At 38.9% G+C, this 24665-nt stretch overlaps 1 protein-coding gene across 1 annotated transcript; it reads right to left on the reverse strand.

Moving 5' to 3' along the window:
* Nucleotides 1–17741: 17741 nt before the first annotated feature.
* Nucleotides 17742–23107, reverse strand: TEX36 (testis expressed 36). The gene is made up of 4 exons (XM_074591411.1): nucleotides 23057–23107; nucleotides 22118–22252; nucleotides 19375–19455; nucleotides 17742–18056 (listed from the first exon to the last, which is right to left on the reverse strand). Exons 1-4 carry the CDS (start codon nucleotides 23105–23107, stop codon nucleotides 17808–17810), a joined length of 516 nt encoding a protein of 171 aa, XP_074447512.1. The 3' UTR covers nucleotides 17742–17807.
* Nucleotides 23108–24665: the final 1558 nt, after the last annotated feature.

Below are 24665 nucleotides of genomic sequence, written 5' to 3' on the forward strand. Positions count from 1 at the left end.
TTGACTTTTTCCTGTAATAGTTTGGTTTTTCTATTGGATCCATTTGGGCAGGATTTCCATTTTCTCTATTTGGCTTGAATAACCTCTTAAACTTTACCAGCAGAGGAAAAATCTGCTATTCTGATTGAGCAATTAAGATTCTTTAGGCATGTTAATGAAAGGACCCTGACAAGTGACTGAGCTATATATAATCATGGCCTCTTAGAAAGTGTCACCAGAAAACCAGTAAAATAAATTCACTAATACTAGGTCTTTTAAACCCCATTAGAGAGCAAAGTCTATGAGATAGCCCGAACATCTCATCAGGTCATCCAGGTTCTTTTCTGGTTTTATCTTCATGATGAGCTTCTCATTGCCATATGTGAACTTTCCAGATGAGATTCACTCATCTGATTATTTCCCTGGGGGATGGGAAGAGCACAGCCCTAATTAGCAATCTACTTTGATATGAAATAAATATTAATTGCCTTTTTTAATCTGAAGGTGTCTACAACCCTTGCCTCCTACTATTAAAAAGAAACACATTCTTTTTCCTTTTTTTTTTTTTTTTTTTTTTTTAAATCTGAGATGTTTGGTTTGCTTTTACTATTAAATAGGCCTTAAAATTGCCCAGACAATATCTCATAGTTAAAGGTTTGTATCGCACTATTATTGAGAAAACACTGGGATTTTTTAGTTCCTTTCAAGGCAGTTTCAATGTGGCTGTGCAATACAATGTCTTAACGTATACGACTGGGCATTGTATTGTCTATTTATGTCTTCCTTACCCATTATGCTTGCTGTATTTCCATTAAAGACAGAGCTTATCTAGCAACGATAGATGCTCTGGTGAGAAACAGATGCAAAGCGAGGAAGTGTTCAGGCTCAAGGCATCACTCAACCTACTCTTCTGATCAACAAAAATTCACCATACGCTTCACGGTCTACTTTAAGTACATGGTACTGTTTATTTGTCTGGTGAGTATGTTTCAGGGGAGGGAAAATACCTAATCAAGACTGTATCCAAAGCATGAACTGCATTAAAAAATCTCCATAAGACGAGACATGAAAACTATGACAGATGTTAGTTATTGCACTTAAAGGGCAACTCAAAAACGTTCAGATACAGTGGTAATGAGTTTGATATCCAATTCACTAATAAACAGAAAATCAAACTGTATCCTCTATCTAGTTCAATTAATATTTTAAACTAACACTCTGTGGTGAATGTGTGCTACTCATTATTGAAAAGGAAAATAAAACCTAGCATCTCTCTAACAGATTAAGCTCTTTTTTCCTTCTTCTTTCTGGTCTGAAACAACCCTAACGTGGAATAATATTTATCCCATATTTTTCAATTTTCTGATTTCTATAAAAATATGTATGATTATATTTCTAAAATAACAACCAAATATAAATACTCACTTGGTTTCCTTAAAAGTAGACAAACAAGAATAGATATTAGATATAGTATCTATTTTTATAGTATTTTTTAATATTTATAAAAATGTTTAAAGAAATATGGACTTGCCCCTGTAGAATACATATGTGGTATTAATCTAACAAGTGGCTGCCACTACTGCTCAACATTTAAGGGATCAGGCACCACTTATCAGGAAGCCAGAGAGATGGCTTTCTAAGAAAGCAATTAGAAGATATCAGAGCAGGGGAATGATTAATACTGAGGACGGAAAAGGGGGCATGGGATTTTGCCTTGGCATGAGGAGCTGGGGTGGAAGAAGAAAAACATACCACAGAGAGAAAATGAAAGTTCTCATTTCCAGTCTGGTGCTGTTTTTTCTCAAGTGGACCTTTTTTTTTTTTTTTCCCCTGTGTTATGTTTTCCTTTTAAAAACAGTAAAGAAGCTTCCTTACACAACATCCACAGAAATCATCTTCCTGTAAGAAACCTCAGGAATACAATGTTAGCTTTTCAACTTTTCTTTTTCAGTAGGAGAGTAACGGCAACCTGACAGAAATATAAGGCAGGCATGAAAGCCTAGGGAGGATTTTTTTCTTATTATCACACCATCGCATCTGAAATAATTCCAGGATTCAAGCCAAGATCTTTGACACAAGTATTTGTAATGTTGAGCTGAAATACCAATCCAAAATGCAGTCAAGCTCTGTTTGCTAAGTCAGAAATCCTCCTGCAGGGTTTCTAGATTTATCTGTCTTCAGAAGATGAAAGAAAAAAAGAAATCCAGAAGTTTTTCTGAACTGATACAGCTTCAGGATTGAGTGTGATCTGTAGACAGAACATTTTGCAAGGCTTTTTATCCCCGACATGGCAGCCATTTCACTTGAATGTTCCATTTCTGTAGCCATGGGGGATTTTTAAGTTTGCTAAAACAACTGAACACATTCTTCAAAACAATACAGTGGGTCTTTCTTGTGAAAGCAAAGCTAATCAAACACAGCATCCTGTGCTATTGATGTCAGCCAGTAAGCCACTCATGGCACTACTAGATTCTCTGCTTTTAGGCCAACAGGCGTATTATGGACTGTTTTCTCCATCTGTTCTCAAAGCAAATGCCAAGATGGTCAAGGTGTCAGAACATCCCACTGAAAATCGGATCAAAGAAGTGACCTGAGCTGCCGTGCCAGGACTGGAGTCTTTGCAGAAACAAAATCCATAGAAATAAAATACAACAACAAGTCTAGAAATCATCTATAAGATAATTCAATAGGAAAAATCCTGGATGGGCTTTGAGGCTTTCAAGCAGAGTTTACAGCCCAAAGGAATCAATGAAAATTAAAATAAACGGTGAAAAGAACTGGTCTTTTTACAATGCAAAGTTAAAAGCAGAAATTGTGCGCTTATCAGTGCTGATAAGTAATCCTGAGTTCTTAAAATATATCTCTAGAGCTGCTGTTGGTCTACTGCAGAGGCATCCCGTTGCCCCAGTGAAGACAGAAGCTGAATATTGTATTGAAAATAGCACCAGACGACCACCAGTGACAAGCCCCTCTACATGCCTAAACAGCCCCAAAAGCCCTAATCCAAATAACCAAAAGGTGCAGTTAAAGAAATAGGTAATGTGCTCAGAGAGCGCTGGTTATTTCTTTGAAAAGTCTGTTAGCCTCCCACATAGCTACAGTCACCTTTTTCTAACCTGACATTAAAGATTTTCTCATTACAGAAAGAAGAAAGCTGGAACGAAAGGTATAAACAGGATGGGTAAATGAGGTGACTCACACCTTGGGAGGATGCAAGAAGAGAAAAGGAGGGGAATGTAAAGGAGGTGGTGACTGATGTGGACACAGTTCAAGAAAGGAAACTGTCGGCACCCTTTGATGTCAGGAAAAAATCACTTCCCACAAAACCAAGCACGGGGTTTGGATAAAAGGTCTCTTGAGAGCAGCATAATTTTTTAGAGGCTGCAGGAGATTATACTTAAATAAGAACAAGTACCTGGAAAATGGAAATCAGGAAAGAATGATGAGACGGATGCCTATGTGGATGTGCATGCATATCCTTGCTCTCTATTTGTGCTTATGTTATAGAGGCTCCTTCTCAGCTTCGGGATGTGCTACCCTCTTCACCTCTCCTGGAGAGGACTGCAGATGGAGCACAGAGGGTCCTGTGCCCAGAGCACAGCTCAACATTGCATGCTCACGCTTCCATCTGATGCATCACCTCTAAGAAATTAGGAACGAGCATGTCTCCTGGCTAAGTTTTGCCTTCCTGGGAAGCCCAACGAGCTCAGCTGAAGCTATCAGAACAGGTCCCATCTTGCTTTGAATTCAGGTTTCTAGTGCAGCAGCCGCCAAAAACATCACACTAGCATAAGCAAAAGAGGCAGCAGATCCATGGCTCAGCCAGCCTTACTGACCGCAATTTCATTGCCATGGAAAGAGGCACCTGAACAGGAGAGGTGGTAGCTACACAAGGGGAGGTGACCTTCCCTTCAGCAAAAGCAGACACCACCACATCACTCCCACTCCACCAAAGATGGCAAGAACAGCAAATCCAAAGTCACAGGGCTGTCTATGTGTCCCTCCCTCCTCCCTTTCGCGCCCCTTACTGTGGCAGGAGGGAACAGTCTCTGGGATTTCATCAGACATAGCAAAATTCAATTTTACCAGTGCTGCTGAAAGACCTGAATGAGTTCTGGACTACAGTGCCCTGAAAAAAGTCTAAACTGGTTGCAAAGTCTAGATCTTCCAGGCAAGCACTCAAGTTTTCAGTGAGTTTTCTTCTACAGCGACAACCAGAAAACGCCTGTGGATTCAAAGCTTCCATTTAAATGTAACATACTGCATTCCCCTGACTGACCAGAATAGGCTATTATGATTTCGGTATTAAAGCCTTGTGTTTTCCACCTATCGAGTGCATAAACAACAGTTTAACCTTTATCCCAAGGCATGTACACCCTTCTACTCCGAGAAAAATGAGTTCATGTTTAGCAGTCAAATCAGTATCAACCTGACCTTTAAACACATCAGTGTTTCTTGGAAAAATATTATGGCTGAGATGCCTACTGTGGTAAACAATATTAGCTGCTCCAACCCATTGTTGAGCCATGCTGTGCAGAGCCTTATCAAAATAAGGGGGTGGAAATCAGCGGGGACCACAGATCTTCTGACAAACTCCACAGGATATGAAGAACAATGTAAATGTAACAGTACTGGCAGATATATTTCTATATTACTGTTCCAGAGATAACAGCTAAGGTGAATCATTTCCCACCACCTACAGCACTGAATTATTTCAAATTCTGAAGGGACCATATTTATTTCATTGGTAGGTAGCAATTTACTTAGCTGAAGATCATTATATTTATGTGTCTGTGAAATCCTCACAATAATTATATATTTGAGCTGTCTCAGAAGTGCTATATATATTCTCATTAGTCATGTACTTCCAAGGATATTATCATTTTTTTTTCCTTCAACAACCTTTGCAATCTGAGTGTGAAGTACTGCACTGCATATGAACCTCAATTCTTATAGTTTTCTTAAACTCCAGTTTAATCAAACAGCAGGGTGGCCTATATTCAAATGCAAATGCTAAGCGTGCTATGAAATATCTTCATTTCCTTAAATGACTGCACTGTAGAGCTTATTTAAAACAGACCACACTGTGCAACAAAACAGAGGAGGACATGAAAAAAAGTCCTCTGTTCAATATTACTTTTGCAAAACTTTTCCAAAAAAGGTCATGAAAATGTTTAGAGCAGGGTAAGGCAAGAAAGGCGAGGGGATTCCTTGGTTCCAATCCTATCTTTGCCAAGTAGTTAATTATACCTCTCCAGGGTGGAGAGAGGTCCATTTATTCTGTTCAGTGCACTTCAGGAGTCTCATGCAAAAAATATTTTCAAAATGCAAAACATTGTATGAGTCTAAATGTAAGTGGTAGTCCATGGAGATAGAAATTGATAAACCCAACCAGTATCATTCCTTTGAGTTGCAGTACACGTTGATGTTACAACTTCCAGCCCCAGACCTGGACGAGATCATCATGCTTTCCTTTACTCCCCAGCTTGCTACCCCCAGCAACGTTCCTACAGGTAATTGTTTTTATTCTCTTTTTAAATGCAACAATAAGGGGAGGTGCCAGGCTGACAGTTCTGGAGACTGAAGGTCCTTGCTTGTGATTAATGTTAATACTCCACCCTTTTTTCAGAAAGCTTGAGCCAAAGAAACCCAAGAGCTTAAAAAATATTAATCAGTCACATCAGTACTCTCATTCTGTCTAGCTTATTTACTTGAATACCTTCCACAAGCAATAAGGAAATGGCCTCAGTTGTATTTTCCTCTACCATCCTTGCCAAAACCAGACAGACTTTGTAGTTTGTTTCTCCTGGTTTGGATGATGGATTATTTTTTTTTCGTTTTTGAAAATAACTGAGTAAAAAAAGATGTAATATAGAACTTGGGTGCAAGGTACATCAGCTCATAAGAATTACTTATTAGCCTTAGACCTACCAAAATGACAAATTACAGTTAAAATAAACAACAAGCATACATAGAAGACAACACTTTATCTCATGCATGCAATGTAGTAAATGACAGCGGACAAAGCAGACACAGCTACAGTGAGCTTGTTGCAGTCCAGCAGCGATGCACTGCAATTACCAAAATCAGGAAGGAAAAGGTTAGAGATTAATGTCTACCTCAGACTATATAAGCAAAGGTTCAAGCAAAGATGAACAGTTCTCACTCCTCTTTCTGGCTCGGGAAATTGAGTAGTGAGGGAGATGCTGAGGAGTATCTTGCCACGCTCTCGCGTAGCACTGCTAGTGCATACAGTTACCCCTGCAGAGCACGCTGCTGCCAGAGACCACCCTCTGAAAAGCAGCATGGTTAAGGTACAGACAGGTAGGCAAACAATTAAAGAACAAACAAAAGAATTAAAGAACAACACTAAGAGACGTTCTGGCTTGAAATGTCATTTCCTCTTGATCATCAACCTATTGCTGCAGTAACCTTTATTCTTCCCTTTGCCAAATACACAGTGCAGGCATTTGCCATGAAAATGAAAACCCTATCCTATTTTTAAAAGAAAAGTTTCAGATCAGATCACTGAAGAATCAATTAAAAAAGCTTAACTACAAAGTTTTCTGTAAACCATCCTTGCAGAAAAAGAAAGTCAAGTAGTAACTGACTTTGAGGAGCTCACTGCACCTCTCACCTTATGTATCTACTGTGGCCAGCCCAAACCATGACATCTATCTATATGTATGAATATATACATATATATGATCCTGTTGATAAAGAGTGCAGCTAGACATAGGGTCTACCATTTCTCTTCAGGTGAGCACCTATTCCCACCAAAGGTTTTTTGTTTTTTTTTTTCTAAACACTCCATGGTTGTGAAAACAACCATTGAGCAAACGTAAATAAGCATGACTTGGCAAATAGACATACCAATTGTGAAACCCATCCCCAGCAAATTAATAAGTCTAAAAGACTCTCACAGTTCGAAACTTTGCTTCCTTATCTATGATCGCTGCCACATTTATTTTATTATGATATAAAATAAACATCACACCTTTAAACTTTTCACATTGCTAATAAATCAGCTCAGAGGGGATGACTCTCACGAGAGGATCGTGCCTGTGGTTAGCAGAGTCCCACAGATACACAAGAGATGCAATTATGCTAGAATAGCCAATTCCACAGCTCTGACACAGCTTATTATTTGACTAGCAAACAAGGAACTTTTTCAACTTAATTGCAGGCTGGCTTTTCCACCACTGATCTTTTTCATCCTTCTTTTCCTTTAACTTTGGCCTTCACAGAATTCTGTTTTATTTCAATCCTTTGGCTGTCGATGCACCTGTTTCTTGGTCTGTGTTTTGTACTTTTTATGGATATGCACAGCTCGAGAATGAGGTAAGCAGTAGTTTCTGATAAGATTTATCCCATCATGGCTCATTTGTTATAATTTTGTGATTCAGATTAAAGGAATTTGCAGAATTAATTTGAGCCATACCCTGACAGGGATTCTTAACTGTAGTGGTGCAAACCCCATGAAACCTATGAAATTGAGTCTCTTGTTGAAATGTGTATTTATGGATGCATCTTCAGATGGTTATGTTCCTTGTATCATAACGTACATATGTTTGATAAGGAATTTAAAACTACAGAGGGCAGCACCAAATACATATCAGTAATGATTTGCATGATCTGTTAGCATGTGAGAAGAGCTGAGCTCCCACCCATGTCAGAAGCAGAACTCATGTCCCCGCCAAACAATGCGCTTGCTCTGTGTACCTGCAGGTACTGATCGCTATTTTGGCCACATGTCAAAAACACAAACCTGTGACTGAACATCACTTCTGTCCTTTTGTAATCATAGAATGGTTTGGGTTGGAAGGGACTTTAAAGATCATACAGTTCCAGCCCCTCCGCCACGGGCAGGGACACCTCCCACAAACCAGGTTGCTCCAAGCCCAGTCCAGCCTGGCCTTGAACACCTCCAGGGATGGGCCAGCCACAACTTCTCCAGGCAACCTGGGCCAGTGTCTCACCATCCTCACAGTAAAGAATTTCTTCCTAATATCTAATGTAAATTTCCCCTCTTTCAGTTTAAAACTGTTCCCCTTCATCCTATCACTACACTCCCTCACAAGGAGTCCCTCCCCATCTCTCCTACAGGCGCCCTCTAGGTACTGAAAGGCTGCTAATACAATACTTCAATCGCCCTACACATAAGGAACAACTGATTTTCACTAATTAACAAACGGCCCTAACACAGGGCCTGGGGACTGGCTGCCCGTGCTCTGGTACCAGCAGGGAAATGCTCAGCAGAGCAACTGCTTTTGCTAAGTGCAGGATTGGGCCTTCAAAGGTCAAGTAATTACCAGCCTTTCAGAAGCACAAACTGCCTTTAAAGTCAACAAAGTGAACAAAAACTATTAGGAGATTCATCCAACATTTATCTTTTAACTTGTTATCTCTGATACATGAGCTCATTCTTATCCTGTTTGCATTGCAATGCATAAAATATTAAAATCAAAAGGCTCAGGGACTTCTGAGAGGGAAAAAGAGAGTAAAACTATTTTAGATTCAGAAACATTTCATCAACATGTAGTGTATTTGCATACTGGAATCAGAGACTCCTGATTATGCATCTTTATTGATTTTGGCTTTGTTTTGATTAATGATAAAACTATGGTAAGTCTTGTGAGGTAGCAAGGCTTGAGGGAACTTAACACAATACAAATGGTTTGTATTTTAAGAAATTCTATTTATGTAAATAAGAGGACATTCACATGCATTCTGCTCAACCATGGTTGTAACAAAGCTCTAAAAACATTCTCTTTTATACTCTGGATAATTTGGGGAGGCATGTTTAATACAAAAATGCTGCATAACAATTACTTTTTTCTTCATTATGAATGACTTCTATTATATCACCTTGGACAAAAGAACAAGCTTAAATTCCCACTGCATCTAATTTATTATTACTGCTGAAGATATTGTTTTGTGTCAGAGTGCATACAATATTTCTAGAAACGTATTGCAAAAATCCTACTGGGGGGAGTTAAAGGGGAGTGGGGAGAAGCAGGGAAGAAATAGCAAAACATAGCTGGCTATAAAAGTTCTTGTACCTTCGTAAAAGAGCAATGTTGGCATGTTAGCATACAGTCATGCCACTCAGGAAGATGGGAGAGAGGGTTTCATTATACAGAGAAAGCTGTACTTTGTAAAGATACTCATTCTTAGAGTTGAAAGAAAATGTGAAGACAGACTTCCTATGTGTAGTGCGCTAAGGACACCAACAGTTGTGACAGATTTTATTCGCGTCTTAGATACCAGCATTTAGACCATGCACTGGGCAGCAGGCTGATATTATTCTGAATTCATCCAACACGTCACCTGCACATCAAGATAAATAAAATTATCAGATGGCCTGTGTACTGACACATGAATTATTCTTACAGATCTCAGCAGGATCTTTGCCTGTATGACAGTTGCCATATTGGCAACTACTTGATATCTACTTTGGCAACAAGATCAGAATCTAGATAGTTTAAATATAAGAGCAACCAGAGAATAAGGGAGAGAATGGAGGTGAGGGGGATCTTCCTCCCTAAGGTATAGTCCCAAAACTATGTTTGGGACAACTTGGTAGTCTGAAATTGTGTTATAGAAGAAAAACATGGAACAAGAGTGTATACTTCTGCAAGGAAGGGCTGACCCACCTGCTAAGAGACCCTGTAACAACCTACTTTTAGAGCACAGTAGGGTTTGCCTTCTGTGGGCTGTTGGGCTTGGGAAAACAGAATACCACTCTTCTACATCATCCTCCCATGACCTACGAATATTTGCTTCCACAGCAGTTTAGAGCTGCTTCACGCTGCAGGAAATCTGGTTGAATCCCTTCTGCAGGTGCTACTGTGTATTTGGAGAGAGCCTTGGCCAGCCTCAGATGGAAGAAGCGGGGTCAGCTGAACAGCAAGAAAAGGTCAGGCTGCCACAGTCATTCCTGTATCTGAAGGACTGGATTTGTCTTAGAAATTGTGCCTTTTAATGTCTTTACTGCTTAACAAGCCCTGTTCTACTTCAGGGACTTCGTTATATGAGATAGATGAAACATTCATCTTACTCTTTCAGCTCAAGATGCTGGAAATTTTTCTCCACCTTCGTAAGAAACAGTATTGCCCATTGACAGCCTTCATTCTACAGTCATTATGGGAAAGCAGGACTCCCAGGTTGCAGGACTTAACAACTCAGCAGGGATCTCCCTTTTGTGCTGCTTCAAGGTCGGGAACAACAGAGCCAAACAGACAGACTGGGGAGATCACAACTATTTTCTGAGGCAGTGTTTCTGAATCTAACAGCCTGTCGGCGGGGACCTCGGCACAAGCTCAGTGCGCAGGAACCCATCGCTGTAGCAGGGTCCCTCCCAATTACTCTGCAAGGAGGGATCATCTCAGCCATGGAAGTACACACACACTTCTTCCTCTAGCAAAACAAGTTTCATTCATTTTTCCACTCACTTGAAAAGGCAAATATGGATTGAATGGCATTTCAAATTTCATAAGGAACTATTCAACCCAGAGGCTAAAGCTCTTCTATATTCAAGCCTGAATTTAACTTGAAGCATAAAGAAAAATGTAGCATAAATTAGCACATATTGAAAACTCGATGCTAGAAAAATTAAAAGTTGAATTAAACATAAGTAGTAAACTAAAGAACTTATTTCATTAATTTGCTGGATATTATCAGTGATTAAATAAGTAACTGTAGTCAGATTATAGGCTCTCAAAGGCAAAATAAAATAACTGTGGATTGAAAAACCTTCGAACTTTGTAAGCATCAAAAAGGAACAACTGAGAAAAGATATTTAAATCCACAAAAACCATGACACTTACACATGTCCATTTGTGTCCCAATCAAGTTGTTGCATTTCTCTGACAGGACCAAGAGCTCACTGATACCAGTATATATCCAATAATTCAATTCACTACATTAGATCTTACACTAATGTAACACTTATCAAAATAAAGCTGTTCAACACATCTGCCCTCCTATGGTACCTAACTGTATTGCATGTTATACAATATTTTTAAGTGTAAATGTTAATTCTGTTTCAAATGATAGCAAGCTTAATTTAGAATGAAAATTAACGCCATACATGCACAGAAAACCTTCACAGCTTCACAGTAATGCTTAAAAGTTGAAAATGTAGAGTTTAACACCACTAACAAAAATAGGATTAGGCATTTTTGATGGAAAATATTCTGCTTCTGTATCAACAGTCTTAACCTCACCAGTCTTTTTTTTTTGCCTCTTTAAACCTGGTACTTAACTCCATCCATGAAATATTACACAATATGTTGATCATGCTGTTTTTTAATTTCAACTCAACTGAAGAAGCATTGTTAAAAAGAATCACTATATCCCAGGGGAATCAGGAAATTAAACTTTATTTATTGGGTTTTGACTTTCCCATAAGTAGATACAGCCATATACCATCTGATTACCATCTGAGGGGAGGCACAGCTTGAAAAAGAGCACTGCCAATGTGCCACTGGGCCATTGATTAATTAAGCAATAAGATGAGAAGGTCTGTCGCTTAGGGTCATTAATGCATGCCTAAAATGCCATTTGAGGCATGAATGTCTGGTTAGTATTATAGAGCCTGATCCCACAAGAATTTACAGCTGAGCACAGTACTTGATACTTCTGTTGGTCTGTTTGCATAGTAGGCACTGCCATTTGTAGGTATTAGAATATGCTGGACAATCTAAACACATGAACGGATGTTCATTTTAAATTTAAAAAAAACCCACTTCTGTTACAGAAATAGCACGCTGAGAGTTACAAAATTTGTCTCTCATTCCATAGAATATTAAAAGCGATGATAAAAACATATACACAGCCATTAGTTTCTTAAATTAATACACTGGCAGGCAACTAGGTCTCTAATGAAGCTCTAAATACGCAATAGCAAATCTACACACAGGGAAAATAGTGCTGGTTACAGCAAAAGCCTGGGAGTCGGGACTCCTCGTCTTATAGTCATGGTTTTGCTGCTGACTGAGCAATCACCCTCAGTACAGCATGCCACAATTAAGTCATCTGCAAAATGAGTACTACTACTTAAATACTTCATGGGACTACTGTAAGGATTAGTTCATTGCTATAATTGCTTTATGATCATCATATCACTATTTCTAGACATCCCGCAGCAAGGAAAATTAAAAAAAAAAAAAAAGGTATTCCTAAGAGCCTTCTGATTTTCTGAACTGGTTCAGGTACTCCAGAGAAAAGACCACTCTTACCCCTTCTGCCGCTGCTACATTTTGCATGTAATAGTTAAACATTGGGCTCGAAAGAAAGCACAGGGTTTTCTCTAGTTCAGTGGTCTGGGCACTCATCTGTGAGCAGGCAGACCCAAGTTCCAGCCTTTGCTTCAATTAATGTTTACTTCAAATTTAAAAGCCATACAAGGACCCCAACGCAGGCAATGCCCTCTCTCTGGTGGGTGTCCTAACCCCTGGGCTAGAGCATCATGCTCACTCGTGGATACACGTGAACTTTCTCTTGCTGAGTTAATGAACATCTCAACATTCCATGCACGAGACAGCTTCAGGAAAAGGAAAGTAAAGAAAACTTGCATCATTGTATAATAAACTATAACCCTCTCCCTGAAACAATGCAAGAACAGAGGAAAGAACAGAACCTATTTCAAATGGGTGTTGTAATAATTAAGCTCTTACACAAAGACATGATGCTTTTCATGTACCCTCTGAAGAACTTGATGTATCTGAGCATTCTCCCAATTTAAAGCACAGTGGTAACAGAATAATTAATTACTGGATCTTTTCTCTGATACAGGTTTGAGCTTGGTGCTGTCAAGACTACAACACTTGTAGACCTGTCCAGAAGTGGTATTTTAAGACTTGGGTGTCTCTAGCATCTGCCATCAGATTAACAGGTGTTCAAACACATACAGTCTCTGTAAATTCTACACAGTTTCCACTTTTGCTACATACACAATTAGCTGCATACCCACAGAAAGAAGGCAAAAATGCAAACTCACCCAGCTACTTTTAAAAATAATAATAATAATAATAATTTTTTTAACCTCTGTTTTACAGACTGTCCAAACAGATGATTTCAACCCATTGGCTTCAGAAGAGATTAAAGTTTTGAGAATCACTTCCCATAAGCAGGCTGACAGATGTTACTATTCCCTCAGTATTGTAGGCTCAACCTGTAATACTGTTACCAACTTTGGGCTGCAGATCCAGGAAAAAGCAAGATGGACAGAGGCACAGGACTTGTGGGGAGAGGCTGAGGAAAATGGGTTTGTTTGGTCTGGTGAAGATGAGGCTAAGACCAGTCTGTGACTACTTGAGGAACAACTGTGAGGAACAAAGGTGATGCAGCTAAACTTTCTGATAGGGCTCGATGATGCACTAAGAGGCAGTGGTCACAGGGCAGATTGGGAGGTCTGGGATGGATATTAGGAAAACACTGCTCTCTAGCACTGCACCGCAGTGCTGGAACAGGTCACCCGGAGAGGTTGTGCAAGCTTCCTCTGTGGAGGGTATCTAGACTCCTTTCCAACCATGAAGATTCTGTGATTCTGTGACTCAGATCAACAAAGCCACGGCTGAGCTGATCCTGTGCTGACAAGGGTCTGGCCTGAGCAGGAAGCTGGACTAGACACATCCCAGAGGTGCCCTCTGAGCAGCACTCCTTCAATTCTATCGGGCAGAAACTTACCTATTTCAAACTACTTTTCTCTCTGTACACCACATTTAAGAAACGATAAATTGATACATTTCACTTTCAGGTGAATAACAAACTGCGATCAGACAAGAAAGCAAGTTGATAACGTGCTTTTCATAAATGCTACACAGCTGCCTGCTTGAATCACAGATTGGGTGCTTTAATGGTTCACTCACACCCGCTATTGCCATACAACCAAATTAAGGTCAGTAAGGATTAATTCCCTGTTGAATAGGCTTCCCTTTAATTATATATTCTGGATATAGTGTTTTAACAGCTTGTTATTTTATTACTTTGTTGGGGAGACATGCATAAAACAAGAAATTTGGGATGTGGTAGCTCTATATGTTCCTTTCCCACTCCAGAGTGGAATGGGTCTCTGTACTTGCCATCTACTGCTTATTAGATAACGCAGCAGCAGCAGGGGGGAGGTTAAGAAATAATGAAAAAAAAAAAAGTTTGCAAACTCTGCTTTAAAGATAGAGATGTCTAATCCAAAGTTTCTACTTAACATCAGAAATTTTGTTTCTTGTCATCCAGCACCGCACACTATCAACATAAGTACTTCTATTAGATATAGGCCTATACTTTTGTTTCAACATTAGCACCACCACAGTTATACCAATATTTTGCTCAGCTAGCGAAAAGTTAAACCAGTATAAGAACGTTTATAGAAGCTTAATATTATCCACACTTCAACTGTATCACTGTAAATAAATCAGCACCAGTTTTGGGTTCAGAAAGATCTCCAACAGTATTGCTCTACTGCATGTGCAGCCCAGGTAAGGAAAAGGGCTCATCTTCAGTGCAACATTTATATCAAGTTACTTCACTCAGACTAACCTTGAGAGTACATGCTAAGAAATAACATTTCAGCTACACGGAATGATTTGATTATGAACACAGAGTGATTAGATTAGCAGCAGATGACTTGGAAGTCAAGCTGCTGCATCCCCATTGAATTACTAGCTCCATGAGCAGCAGCACTCCCCCTTCCACCCAGTCCTCCCCAACCCAGGCAGTTCAGGCTCTAAGCATCTCTTAAAGCTTCTTTAGACACCAAGTAAACAAAAGGCAAGATTTAAATCTTGCCTCCTATAGTACCAAACCCAATCTGCTATCATACAACATCAATAGCTTGTCTAACAGGTTCAAAACAGCTATTAAAGGCATTTCATAGGTCACAACATTTCATAAATGAAATAGCTATAAAAGGAAAGCTGACATCTAGCTTACCAGGAGGCCGCACGGTCTGAGAGACAGCAGCTTTGAGTGACACCCTTTTCTCAGATCTAGTTATCAGCAATCAGGGCAGAAGAAAAAAACAAACAAACACACCTTAAAAAAGTGGACATAACCATGCAGACACAAGCATAAGACTGTATTCCAATGCAGCTGAACTGATGCAACCTGAGAAGCAAGCGGTCTTCAACGAGGGCATGGGAAGTTAAGTGACAAAGTTGCTACTCTTCAGCTCAGCCATAGTAATTACCCACCTTAGCCTCTTGCAGGGTTCAGCTGATGAGTAGCACTCATTAAACCAAAGGGCCCCTTGGTTTAATTTTTTTAAGCAATTTTGCTTGAGTTCTGTGAATTTAGCTAACATACTGAAAACACTTTTACATTAACACAAAAGAGACTTCCTAAGAAAGCTGTATAGACAGTCCCTAAATTGATGTAGGCTCAGGAGAAAAACAAGCAATGATAGCTGCTTGTTCAAAAGGATTATAGTGCAAAGCCTGTTGTTTCTGTGAAGAGGTTTTGGCTGTGTTCAAATTGGTGATAATACTGTTCAAGGAAATTTTGCAACAAACTTGCTTGTTGTGGTTTGGTTTTTTCAATAAAACAAGGCGCAAAAAAGTCCATCTTTAACAGCACCATTCCTACTTCTCCAGAGCAGTATTTGGCCGAATTAACCTACCTACATCCGAGTTAACCTACCTACACCCATCTGATCCTAATTAACTACCAGCTGGCAGCGCTTTCCTGTACTGTCTAGGAAACCTTTATGGGAGTTACCAGCCCTCCTCCATCCTCCGAGAAGGAAAAAAACCTATATTGCAAAAATATTTTAACTCAATAGAGTGTTCTTCTCAGACACATTATTATCACAAGATTAAACACAACTGATGGTTTCTATCCAAAGTACACAAGGCTGTGACTTTCTGGAATTTATCTCAGGCATTTATCATTCATTTTGAAATTCAGTGTATTTTATCTCATGTTATTTACCCAAGAAACACATCCAGAGCACGAGATATGTGGGAATCACCTGTTTAACCCAGCACAGTATATTTCAGTTTGTATTGAGGTTTCATGAGCTCTCCAGTTTCTCCTCTGGAATCTTTATCACAATATCTTTGAGAACATCTATTAATCCAGTTACTTTTAAAAAAAAAATCCATGTTGGATTAAAAATTGGAGGGTGGGGGAAGAGTGGAGAAAAAGAAATCTGGAATCTTTCTATTGGTGTTTTAAAGCATAACAAACTACAGCAATTTATTTCACCATATCCAGTTGTAATGCTAAACCACAGATAAACATTACTAATGTAGCAAGAATGTGTTTCTTCCTTCTGATGGAGGTCCAAGATTGCCCTCTTGAGTATGCCAAACAGCATGGGGTACTTCATTTACCATGTGATTGGCACACACTTTAGTTTTGAATCAGTTTGGAGATGAAATTGTTGGCTAAAGCTCTGGAAATTCTGACTCTCGAGTTGTCAGGCAGGCTGTCTTTACTTTGAGAAAAAATAATTCTTTTTAATAACACTATGTTACTTGGCTTTTTATCTGTTTTTACATTGTTCATTAATGTTTTGCATTTCTACATATTGTGCAGCACCCCAAGAACTTTAGTAGGGGGAACTTCATAAAAAAAAAAAGTTTATTATTTCAGCGTGTGCTAATAAAATTGCTACACGTTTGGGGAAATATTCTAATACCATCTATTTTGATGGCACACAAAAAGGCCACCCCCTGCATGCTAATACAAAAAGATCTATCTGTTCCCTGAAAGGCAGAAATAATTTCTTAACATAGCTCATTTTCAAGGCATCTCTCACAATGAAGGGAATTCTAAGGGTTGAGGGTTTATTTTTCAATTTATCTTGTAAACAAAGGAAATTATCCCATAAACATGCTTCCATTTTTTTAGTCAACATTATTTTGCATAGCAACAAGCTCATTTGTAGTATATTTTAAGACACACAGTTTGGTTTATTATTTTCTTGATATTAATGGAAATGGTCCAGAAGAGGAAAGCACATTATTTGGAGGTCTGACTCTAATGCCTTCCGTATCCTAAAGCCAGTAAGTATTCTGGGACCAGAGGGCTTGGAGCATTGGTTCTGAATTCACTTCCTTAGGGACACGTAACTATAAAATCATGAGTTATTTTCAGATCCAGTCCACCTCAAACTCAAACCTTCATGCAGCCTTCCACTTTCATCTTGACCTTTTTTCCCCTTACTGCCATGAACGACGCATACATACATACACTCGCAGTTTGTGAGGGCACACACAAGCATGCAAACATTGTTTACAACATCCTTTCTTTCTTATACAACTGCTGTGTTATAACCAAACATTACAGTTATTTTGCATAGCAGTCTAATGCACAGCTTCTTTTTTATCTAGTTTCTCTAATGCCTTCATGCCCATGAAAACTTTCAGAAAAGTTTCTCTCTTACCTGACCACGCGGTTTTGGCTCCCTGTTGTGGTGAACTCCCAAGGATCCAGTTCCATTATATTCTTCTGTCAACACAGTTGCTGTCAGCTGCTTGAGGTACAGCCACACCACTGATTCTGAAGTTGAAGGAGCTTTTGTATCAAGATGCGGGTCAACCAGTATCAAATAAAACAAGTACAATCATTACCTCTGTTCCCCTGTTTCTAAAAATATGTATAAGCATGCTTTTCCTTATAATGCTCATCTTCATTAAAATCTTTATAGTAATGTATGTCTTTAGAGTAACATATGATTGTTGATTTCAATGAACTCTCAACTGTACTACTACATTCGCTTTACAGAAATATTTATTTCATCATCCATTTGAGCGACAAGTAGTTCAGATCTCGAGAAGAGGCTCTGATGATGATACGTCAGTGCTTCAAAGGCGTTTTTATAATTAACATGACTTGTTTGGCTGCAATTGTTTTTCATTCTCAGGAACAGCTTTGTCAGTGCAAGATTTTTCTGAGTGGTGTTTTGGATACCGCCTATGAAATGGGCTCTCAACATTTTGATTTTTCCTAAATGATGTCTGATAAGTGGTTAAGCCATCCTCATTGCTAGGAACTGGCTCATGAGCCCATAGGAAGAAGTTGTGTGAGTTCTGTTGCCGTCTCTCTGGTTCCACCTTCCTCCGACCCATACCCTAGAAAAAAAATTGAAAGAAAAATTCATGTAAACATATGACTTACAATCACAGTTTCACAGATGAATCTTGTAAGAGTCACTACCCCACTGGGAAGTTAACGAAGCTGTTATCACAGTGATTTCAAGAACTCACGGCTGATCTTTAGCAAGTTAAAAATAATATTGTCAGACTTGCCTGTATGAACATTTCTGGTTGCATATATAATGGCAAATCTGTTGACCTTTCACCTCTTAGTACTAATAAACCACTTATACTTTACATTTCTGTACCATACTATATACTGAAAGCTATTTAGCTATACTCAGCTAAATTAATCTTCAGAGCAACCCAAAGAAACAGGTTAATAATTTTATGTTTGGACTGCAATAAAGAAACTGAGACAGACAATGAAATCTGAGTCTTCAAAACTATCCCTTGTGTCTCCAAACACAGAGAGACAGAGCCTGATTTTCACACTCCATAGCTTGCAGGAAATGTGTTTGGAATTATGGTTGATCAGTATCTCTAAAACTATGAGAAACTGCACAAAGTACACAGAAATGGAGGTTACTCAGTGAATAATGAATACCAAAAAATCTAGGTCTAAGAGAGCACAAAGCCAGACCAGCTTTCAACATCACAGTTTACTTCCTCCTCTACTCATTATCTTGTGAACTGCACTAGTAGTTTTGCTGACTAGGAAGATGTCAACAATCTAAGAAAAGTGGAAAAACATGAAACTGTTGCACATACAGAGAAGCCTAAAACGATTTAAATTCTATTCAGAGTTGTGGCTTCTGCAACATACATTTAAACAGGTATATTATAAAGAGATGTGGATTGGAAATTAATACATTCTGGAGATAAACTGTGGGTGTCCTATGGATTTTGGTTACACTTACGATAAAGATGAATCTGAACCAAATATGTAGGACTGTGAATTATGAGTGGCTAAGACCCCTACAAAAGTTCATCACAAGGCCAATCACTTTTAGCAGACTAATAGGACATATAACTGGGTACAAAACTATGTTAATAGATAAAAACCAGGACCACCAGAAAATGCCTGTCAGAGACCGAACTATGGTTTTTTTGTTCCCCTTGTATTCTGCCACCCTCAATGACCATGTGTGCTGCTGTATACCTGTGCCAGTCCCAGTGAAGTCCCATCCCTATACTAATAAGAAGTGTGGTTTTCTTTGCTGTTTACTTTTTTCTCTTCTCCTCATTTTTAGCATTTGTAATTTTGTCAAGGGAGAGAAAAGATGCTGTATTTAATCTCTGGCAGACTGAGAGATATGAACTTGTTTAATTTTTCTCAGTGCTGGGTACTTACAGAATCAAAATACTCTCCTACGCTCCGTAGACAGTGTCTGTTGTCATGAGAAGAAAATGGGAAATTGTTGTTTCCTGCTCTCTGAAAAAAAGAAATTATAGCAAAAAAAATTCGAATTTTCACATACCTTGTTTGGAGTCTACTAGTCTTAGTTCTTATAGTCTGACAGATGCTGAAATTATAGCTGCCTATGTCCTAACACAGTCATGTTCATATGTTACATCTTCAACTGCACATAATTCTATAGGGGCAATGTGGACCCTCTGTATTTTATTTTATTTTATTTTTTACAAAAATCATCAGGAGGATTTGCATTCCCTTGACTTACTGAATAGATACGTGATTAATATAAAAGTGTGAATTTTGAAATAAGAAATGCTGCATTCTGTCTGCAAGCAGCAAAATACTAGATATATGTCAGGATTGCCTTGTTTGATTCACTAGTAAGCCTAAAGCTAATTAAAATGAACTACAAAAGAGACCTCAAAACTGAATTAATCTATGATTTATGTACTGAATGTCATGTACACTGCTTGTTGCAGGGGAAGTGGAGGAGGTATTAATTGCATAACTAATTTATAATCTCATTCTTTAACATAATGTTCATCCAGTCTCCAAAATGAAACTAGAGTTTTAGGAGAAGAAAGGACAACTGCAAAAGAACTATTTAAAAAGTAATTTAACATATTTAATTTTTTTAAAGTTTGTTTATTATATATCATTGCAATATTATGAAAACAGCTAAAAATTGAAACACTGAAAACTCTTCTGTAATATTAGATTGCCTCTGTTCTTCCTCAAGCATTATTTTCCTGCTTCCTGATAGGAACTTTTTTTTTCCCTGTAAATGTTCTAGCAATTTTTAATTTTAACTACGTGGAACACATTTTTCATCTTCCAACTATGACATTCACCACCAAACAGAAAAGCAAGTTTTAACGTAACACAATTTTAAAAACGTGTTTCAAGAGTGAGTGGACTTTATGAGATAAAATCTGAATCAGTTCTAAAGATAAATATAAGCTGGGGACAGATCCAGCCAGAAGAATCACCAAATACAAAATTTGCCTGCATGGAGTCAGCTGCATGATCATATCTTAGGATATTTGGTATAAAGACAGAATCTCTACCTTTTTTAGGCACGTGCCACGTGTTCATTTCTCATACAGATTCAACCAGATTGTAGTTCAATAGATAAGTAAATTCAACGGATACGTTCTCATAAATGCATTTAAAAACAAGCACCTTCTAAGTCAGTAAAAAGACTTACCAAAATATCCCACTGCAATTACACACCAATCTTAACATTTTAGAAATAGTGTTTATTATTTTAGAATACTATTTTAGAAATAGTGTTTACTAGTTTCTACGTGCTGCGGGGAAACTGAAAACCAAGATGGTACATATTGAATATGATCTCTTGGAAGGATTCCCCATATTAACTAATCTTTAAAAAAAACCCAAACTATTACAGAATAATTACAGGACTATCATGAAGTAAGAAATAAGAAGTAATGTAAGCTTAGGCAGTACTATATTTCTGAGAAAATTAATCAACCTCACAGCCAGTGAGTTCCCTCATGCAAAGAGATTAGAGACATCCAGCTTCACATGCAGTGAGCTTCCAACACTCTAAGAGCACTTTTTAAAAAAGTTACATAAACAAACGTCCTCAGACTGCTTCTGTGACATCATATTTTAGCCTATAACACATCTTCGTACTCTAACCCCTGACCTCATTTTAATTCTTGATTTATGACAGATAGGAATTCCACTAATTCTTTTTAACAGTGAAGGGCCAGTGAGTACAAGCCATAAAACATCAGGTGAACAGTCATGCTGGTGTTGATAAAAGGTCCTTCTAATCTGGTTCCCCTTTTCAGGCAGTGGCTAAGGCCAGATGCTCCACAGAAAGGTATACACAGTATCAACATAATGTATACTCATGTTACAGTATAATCTTCTCCTTTTCTTTTCACTAGCCCCAAGCTTCCCTTTTAAATATTCCTTCCTAGCCCATTTCTACTCTTCATTATAGCAAAATCTGTGAAATGAACTCAATATAATTGCTATGCTTATAGAAAATTAAAATAGAAAATGTTCTGTGCACAAAGTGGGTGGGTAAAGCAAAGCTCAGAATGATGATAAAATAAGGATATAAAAACGTGCTTATGAAATTGTACCATTTTAAATACTCGTGATTTTAAAATACTGTATTTTGTTTGTTTCCAAAATTGTCCCAAATCTCCTCATTTTTAAGCAAGCCTTAAAAGTGTTCCAAATGGGAAACTTCTAAATTTTTAATTATCAAAAAAATAAGCCTTTGCCTGAATATACAGAATTTCTGACATTCAATTCAAAACAAATCATCAAACTTCAATTAAATGTTCTTATGGTGCTTTACACACAGGTTTTGGACTGAGATTGATCATAATATATTCTGGCACATAAATGTGTCTCAAACAGCTATAGTAGCTAATAAAAGGGAAAAGTAACTGATGCTGGAAATCAGCAATAACTACAGCAGGACTTTTGAGTATCCAAAAATACAACTGAGTAACAGCAAAACATGTTTCTTCCCTAGCACAGCTAGCAATCATTTTACTCCCTGAGGCACAAAGTCTGCCAGTCCGCTATGACTGCTTTGTTAACTACCGTAAGTGCTATTCTTACTTATAACTTAGCAAGTGATATCTTGCAAAAAGGCGCTCTGTAAATTGACTGTATTGCCACAGTAACTCACGTTCTCCCGAGCTCTGTATGCTTGCGGCAATCTGTCCTCAATAGACTGAGCTGCTCCTGAGTTCCGAAGCACTTGTTTTAGTGCTGAGCTTGTAATTGACTCAGGTTGACACTGGCGTACTCCAACATGAGCAAACTAGAAAATAATAAAAATTGGGGGGGTTAAGCAGGGTGACTCATTTTTAAAAAAAGCCAACAACAAAAAACCCAATTAAATCTGACCAGAAATGTGGGCAAAATTCTGTTTTCACATTTATTTTTTATTGTTTGGATTGCAGCAGCACCTAGTGGCCTCTGGAAAAATCCAGAGCCTCCCACACACACAACACAATGCCTACTATAAAGACCTTATGATGCAAATCAGTAAAACAGACAATAATATTATTTCTCCTGGAACTTTACAAAAATTGCTTATACAGTGACAATCCATCTAGCAAAACAACTTATACTATAACGTCTTTTTTTTCCCCCCCATGTCGCTCCTGCTGTTGTACGACCATAGGCTTCAAAACACAACATTTTTGCAGAACAGCTCAGCCAAACGCTAGGCCCATGGGCCAGGAGACCAAAGAACAGCCTGTGCCAGGCATGTGTCGCAGCGCCCTGGGATGCCCAGACATCCCAGCCCAGGGCCTCCGATGGGGCCACGGCACTTCTGAGAGTGAGAGCTAAGGCAAACATCCCCTGACATTTTCCAGAAGATAAAGAAAACCAGCTAGGGCTAAATATAAAATAAGAGACTTCCAGCACTATTGGAAAACTGGAAAAAAAAATCCTGCCAGTGTTTGCTTCGCCACACTTCCTCTGAATACCTAGGGCTGTTTTTTTTCTCATAAACATCAGGAAGGGGAAACCTCTTTTCTGGCTAAAGGACAAAGTCACCCTCAGCACGGCTTTTTTTTTCGAGCGTTTAAGGCTAAAAGAGGACACGGGGGCTCACCCAGGCGCCGGCGTGCTGCTGGCCAGGTTGGTCGCACTTGCCCTTGGGCATGGCTCCGCGCCGCCGGCCCGGCCGCTCTGAGCTCGCCCCCCCAGGCACCGCGGTTGCCACGGCGGCCGCTTGTCCCGCTCACAGAGAGGGGCGGGACCCTCGCTCTGTGCCTTCAGACCCTGCCCGGCTGCGTCACTAAGTGATGCTGGAGTGCCAGTTAAGATCCAGCCGAGCAAAGGCAAGGCTGCTCTTACCCATCGACTGCAGAAGGGGTTGATGCTGCAACCCCAGCTGCTCGAAGTGTTGAATGCTGTCTTAAAATGGGAGAGAAATGTAGTTCCGTTTAACATTTAATTAATTCTGCACAATTACTTCAATGAAACTTTACAATCTGAATGGTAATATCTGAAGAAAGGAGGGTCATTTTTTGAGGAAAAAAAAAACCAAAACAAGGACATTAGGTATATTAAGATGTAACTTCATGCTCTTTTTAGAACTGCTTTCCCCATACACGCATTGTAAATCGCAGACACAAAATATTTGTTAAAAAAAAACCCTGACAGCACCTTAAGGATATTTTTGCCTCCGAGTTTGAGCACTGACTTGTAAATATCCAAACTATTTAACTGTCAGCACACTCTGCTAGCGAGCACTGCCGAGGCAGGGGCTCAGGAACACATCAGGGACTGTGTCCCTCAAGGCATTTGGGGGTGAGAGCCCTATCCGCATGGATGCCATCTGCACCGTGCCACTTGCCTGCTGGCCAGAAAAGTCCCTAGTCCCCATTGTATTACAGACATAGTCCCTAAGATGGATGTAGCAGGCTTTTTTTAATGTATAACATTTTGTAACATGGTTTTGTGGATGGGGAAGTGAAGAACCAACTGAAAGGTAAGGCTTATTTCACAGAAATAAAAACTGAGGCCCAAAGCCCTTGCTTATCGTGATATGAGCCTGTGGGTGAGCTGTAGACAAGGCAGAACCTCTCACGAAACCAAACACAAACCAAAAATTTGCCTCCCAGGCCTTGACAGATCATAAAGAACATGACACTCGTACACTAAGTGGCCTGTTTTCCAGGACACTCATATTCAAGGCTAACTTATGTGGGAATCAGACACATCAGGCGGGCAAATTGAACATGAAAAAATACGGTGCTTATATTCATTCTGTGATTCTGTGATTAGTTAAGTATGAATGATTCAGTCATAGCTACTTACGAAGTGCAATTACAAAGTTCCTGCGGGAAAACCTAGTTTCCCATCTTACTATCAGACATAGGTAATGATATTTGGGAATACTAGCTGCCATCATGGAGTTTTTCAAGGCTTTCTTCTAAATGACCTACTTTGTCTCTTTGAGTATCTGCTGAGCTTTTGATAATACAGAGAAGAGTGATTATTTAGAACTTATTATTAATGATGCCAGGCTACAAGTTACTTTTCAGTAAAAAAAGTAGGTGAATTACTTCTATGATGATTTACAGACGGTAATGTAAACCTTCCTTATGAAAAATAAGCTGTTCCAGATAATGCAATTTTGGCTAAGGGAAAAAAAATACCAACAACTGTAAACAAGCTATAAGAGCAACTTGTTTTGAAACACTGTCATGATTGTA

Source organism: Larus michahellis, chromosome 6 (genome assembly GCF_964199755.1).
Source record: "Larus michahellis chromosome 6, bLarMic1.1, whole genome shotgun sequence".
In the NCBI taxonomy this organism is placed as follows: Eukaryota; Metazoa; Chordata; class Aves; order Charadriiformes; family Laridae; genus Larus; species Larus michahellis.

Coding starts and splice junctions, on each gene's coding strand:
- TEX36 (XM_074591411.1), bottom strand. CDS start 23,107: ATGCCCAAGGGCAAGTGCGACCAACCTGGCCAGCAGCACGCCGGCGCC. Junction 22,253..23,056: donor AGCAGCACGCCGGCGCCTGG/GTGAGCCCCCGT, acceptor ATTATTTTCTAG/TTTGCTCATGTTGGAGTACG. Junction 19,456..22,117: donor CATACAGAGCTCGGGAGAAC/GTGAGTTACTGT, acceptor TCTTTTTTTCAG/AGAGCAGGAAACAACAATTT.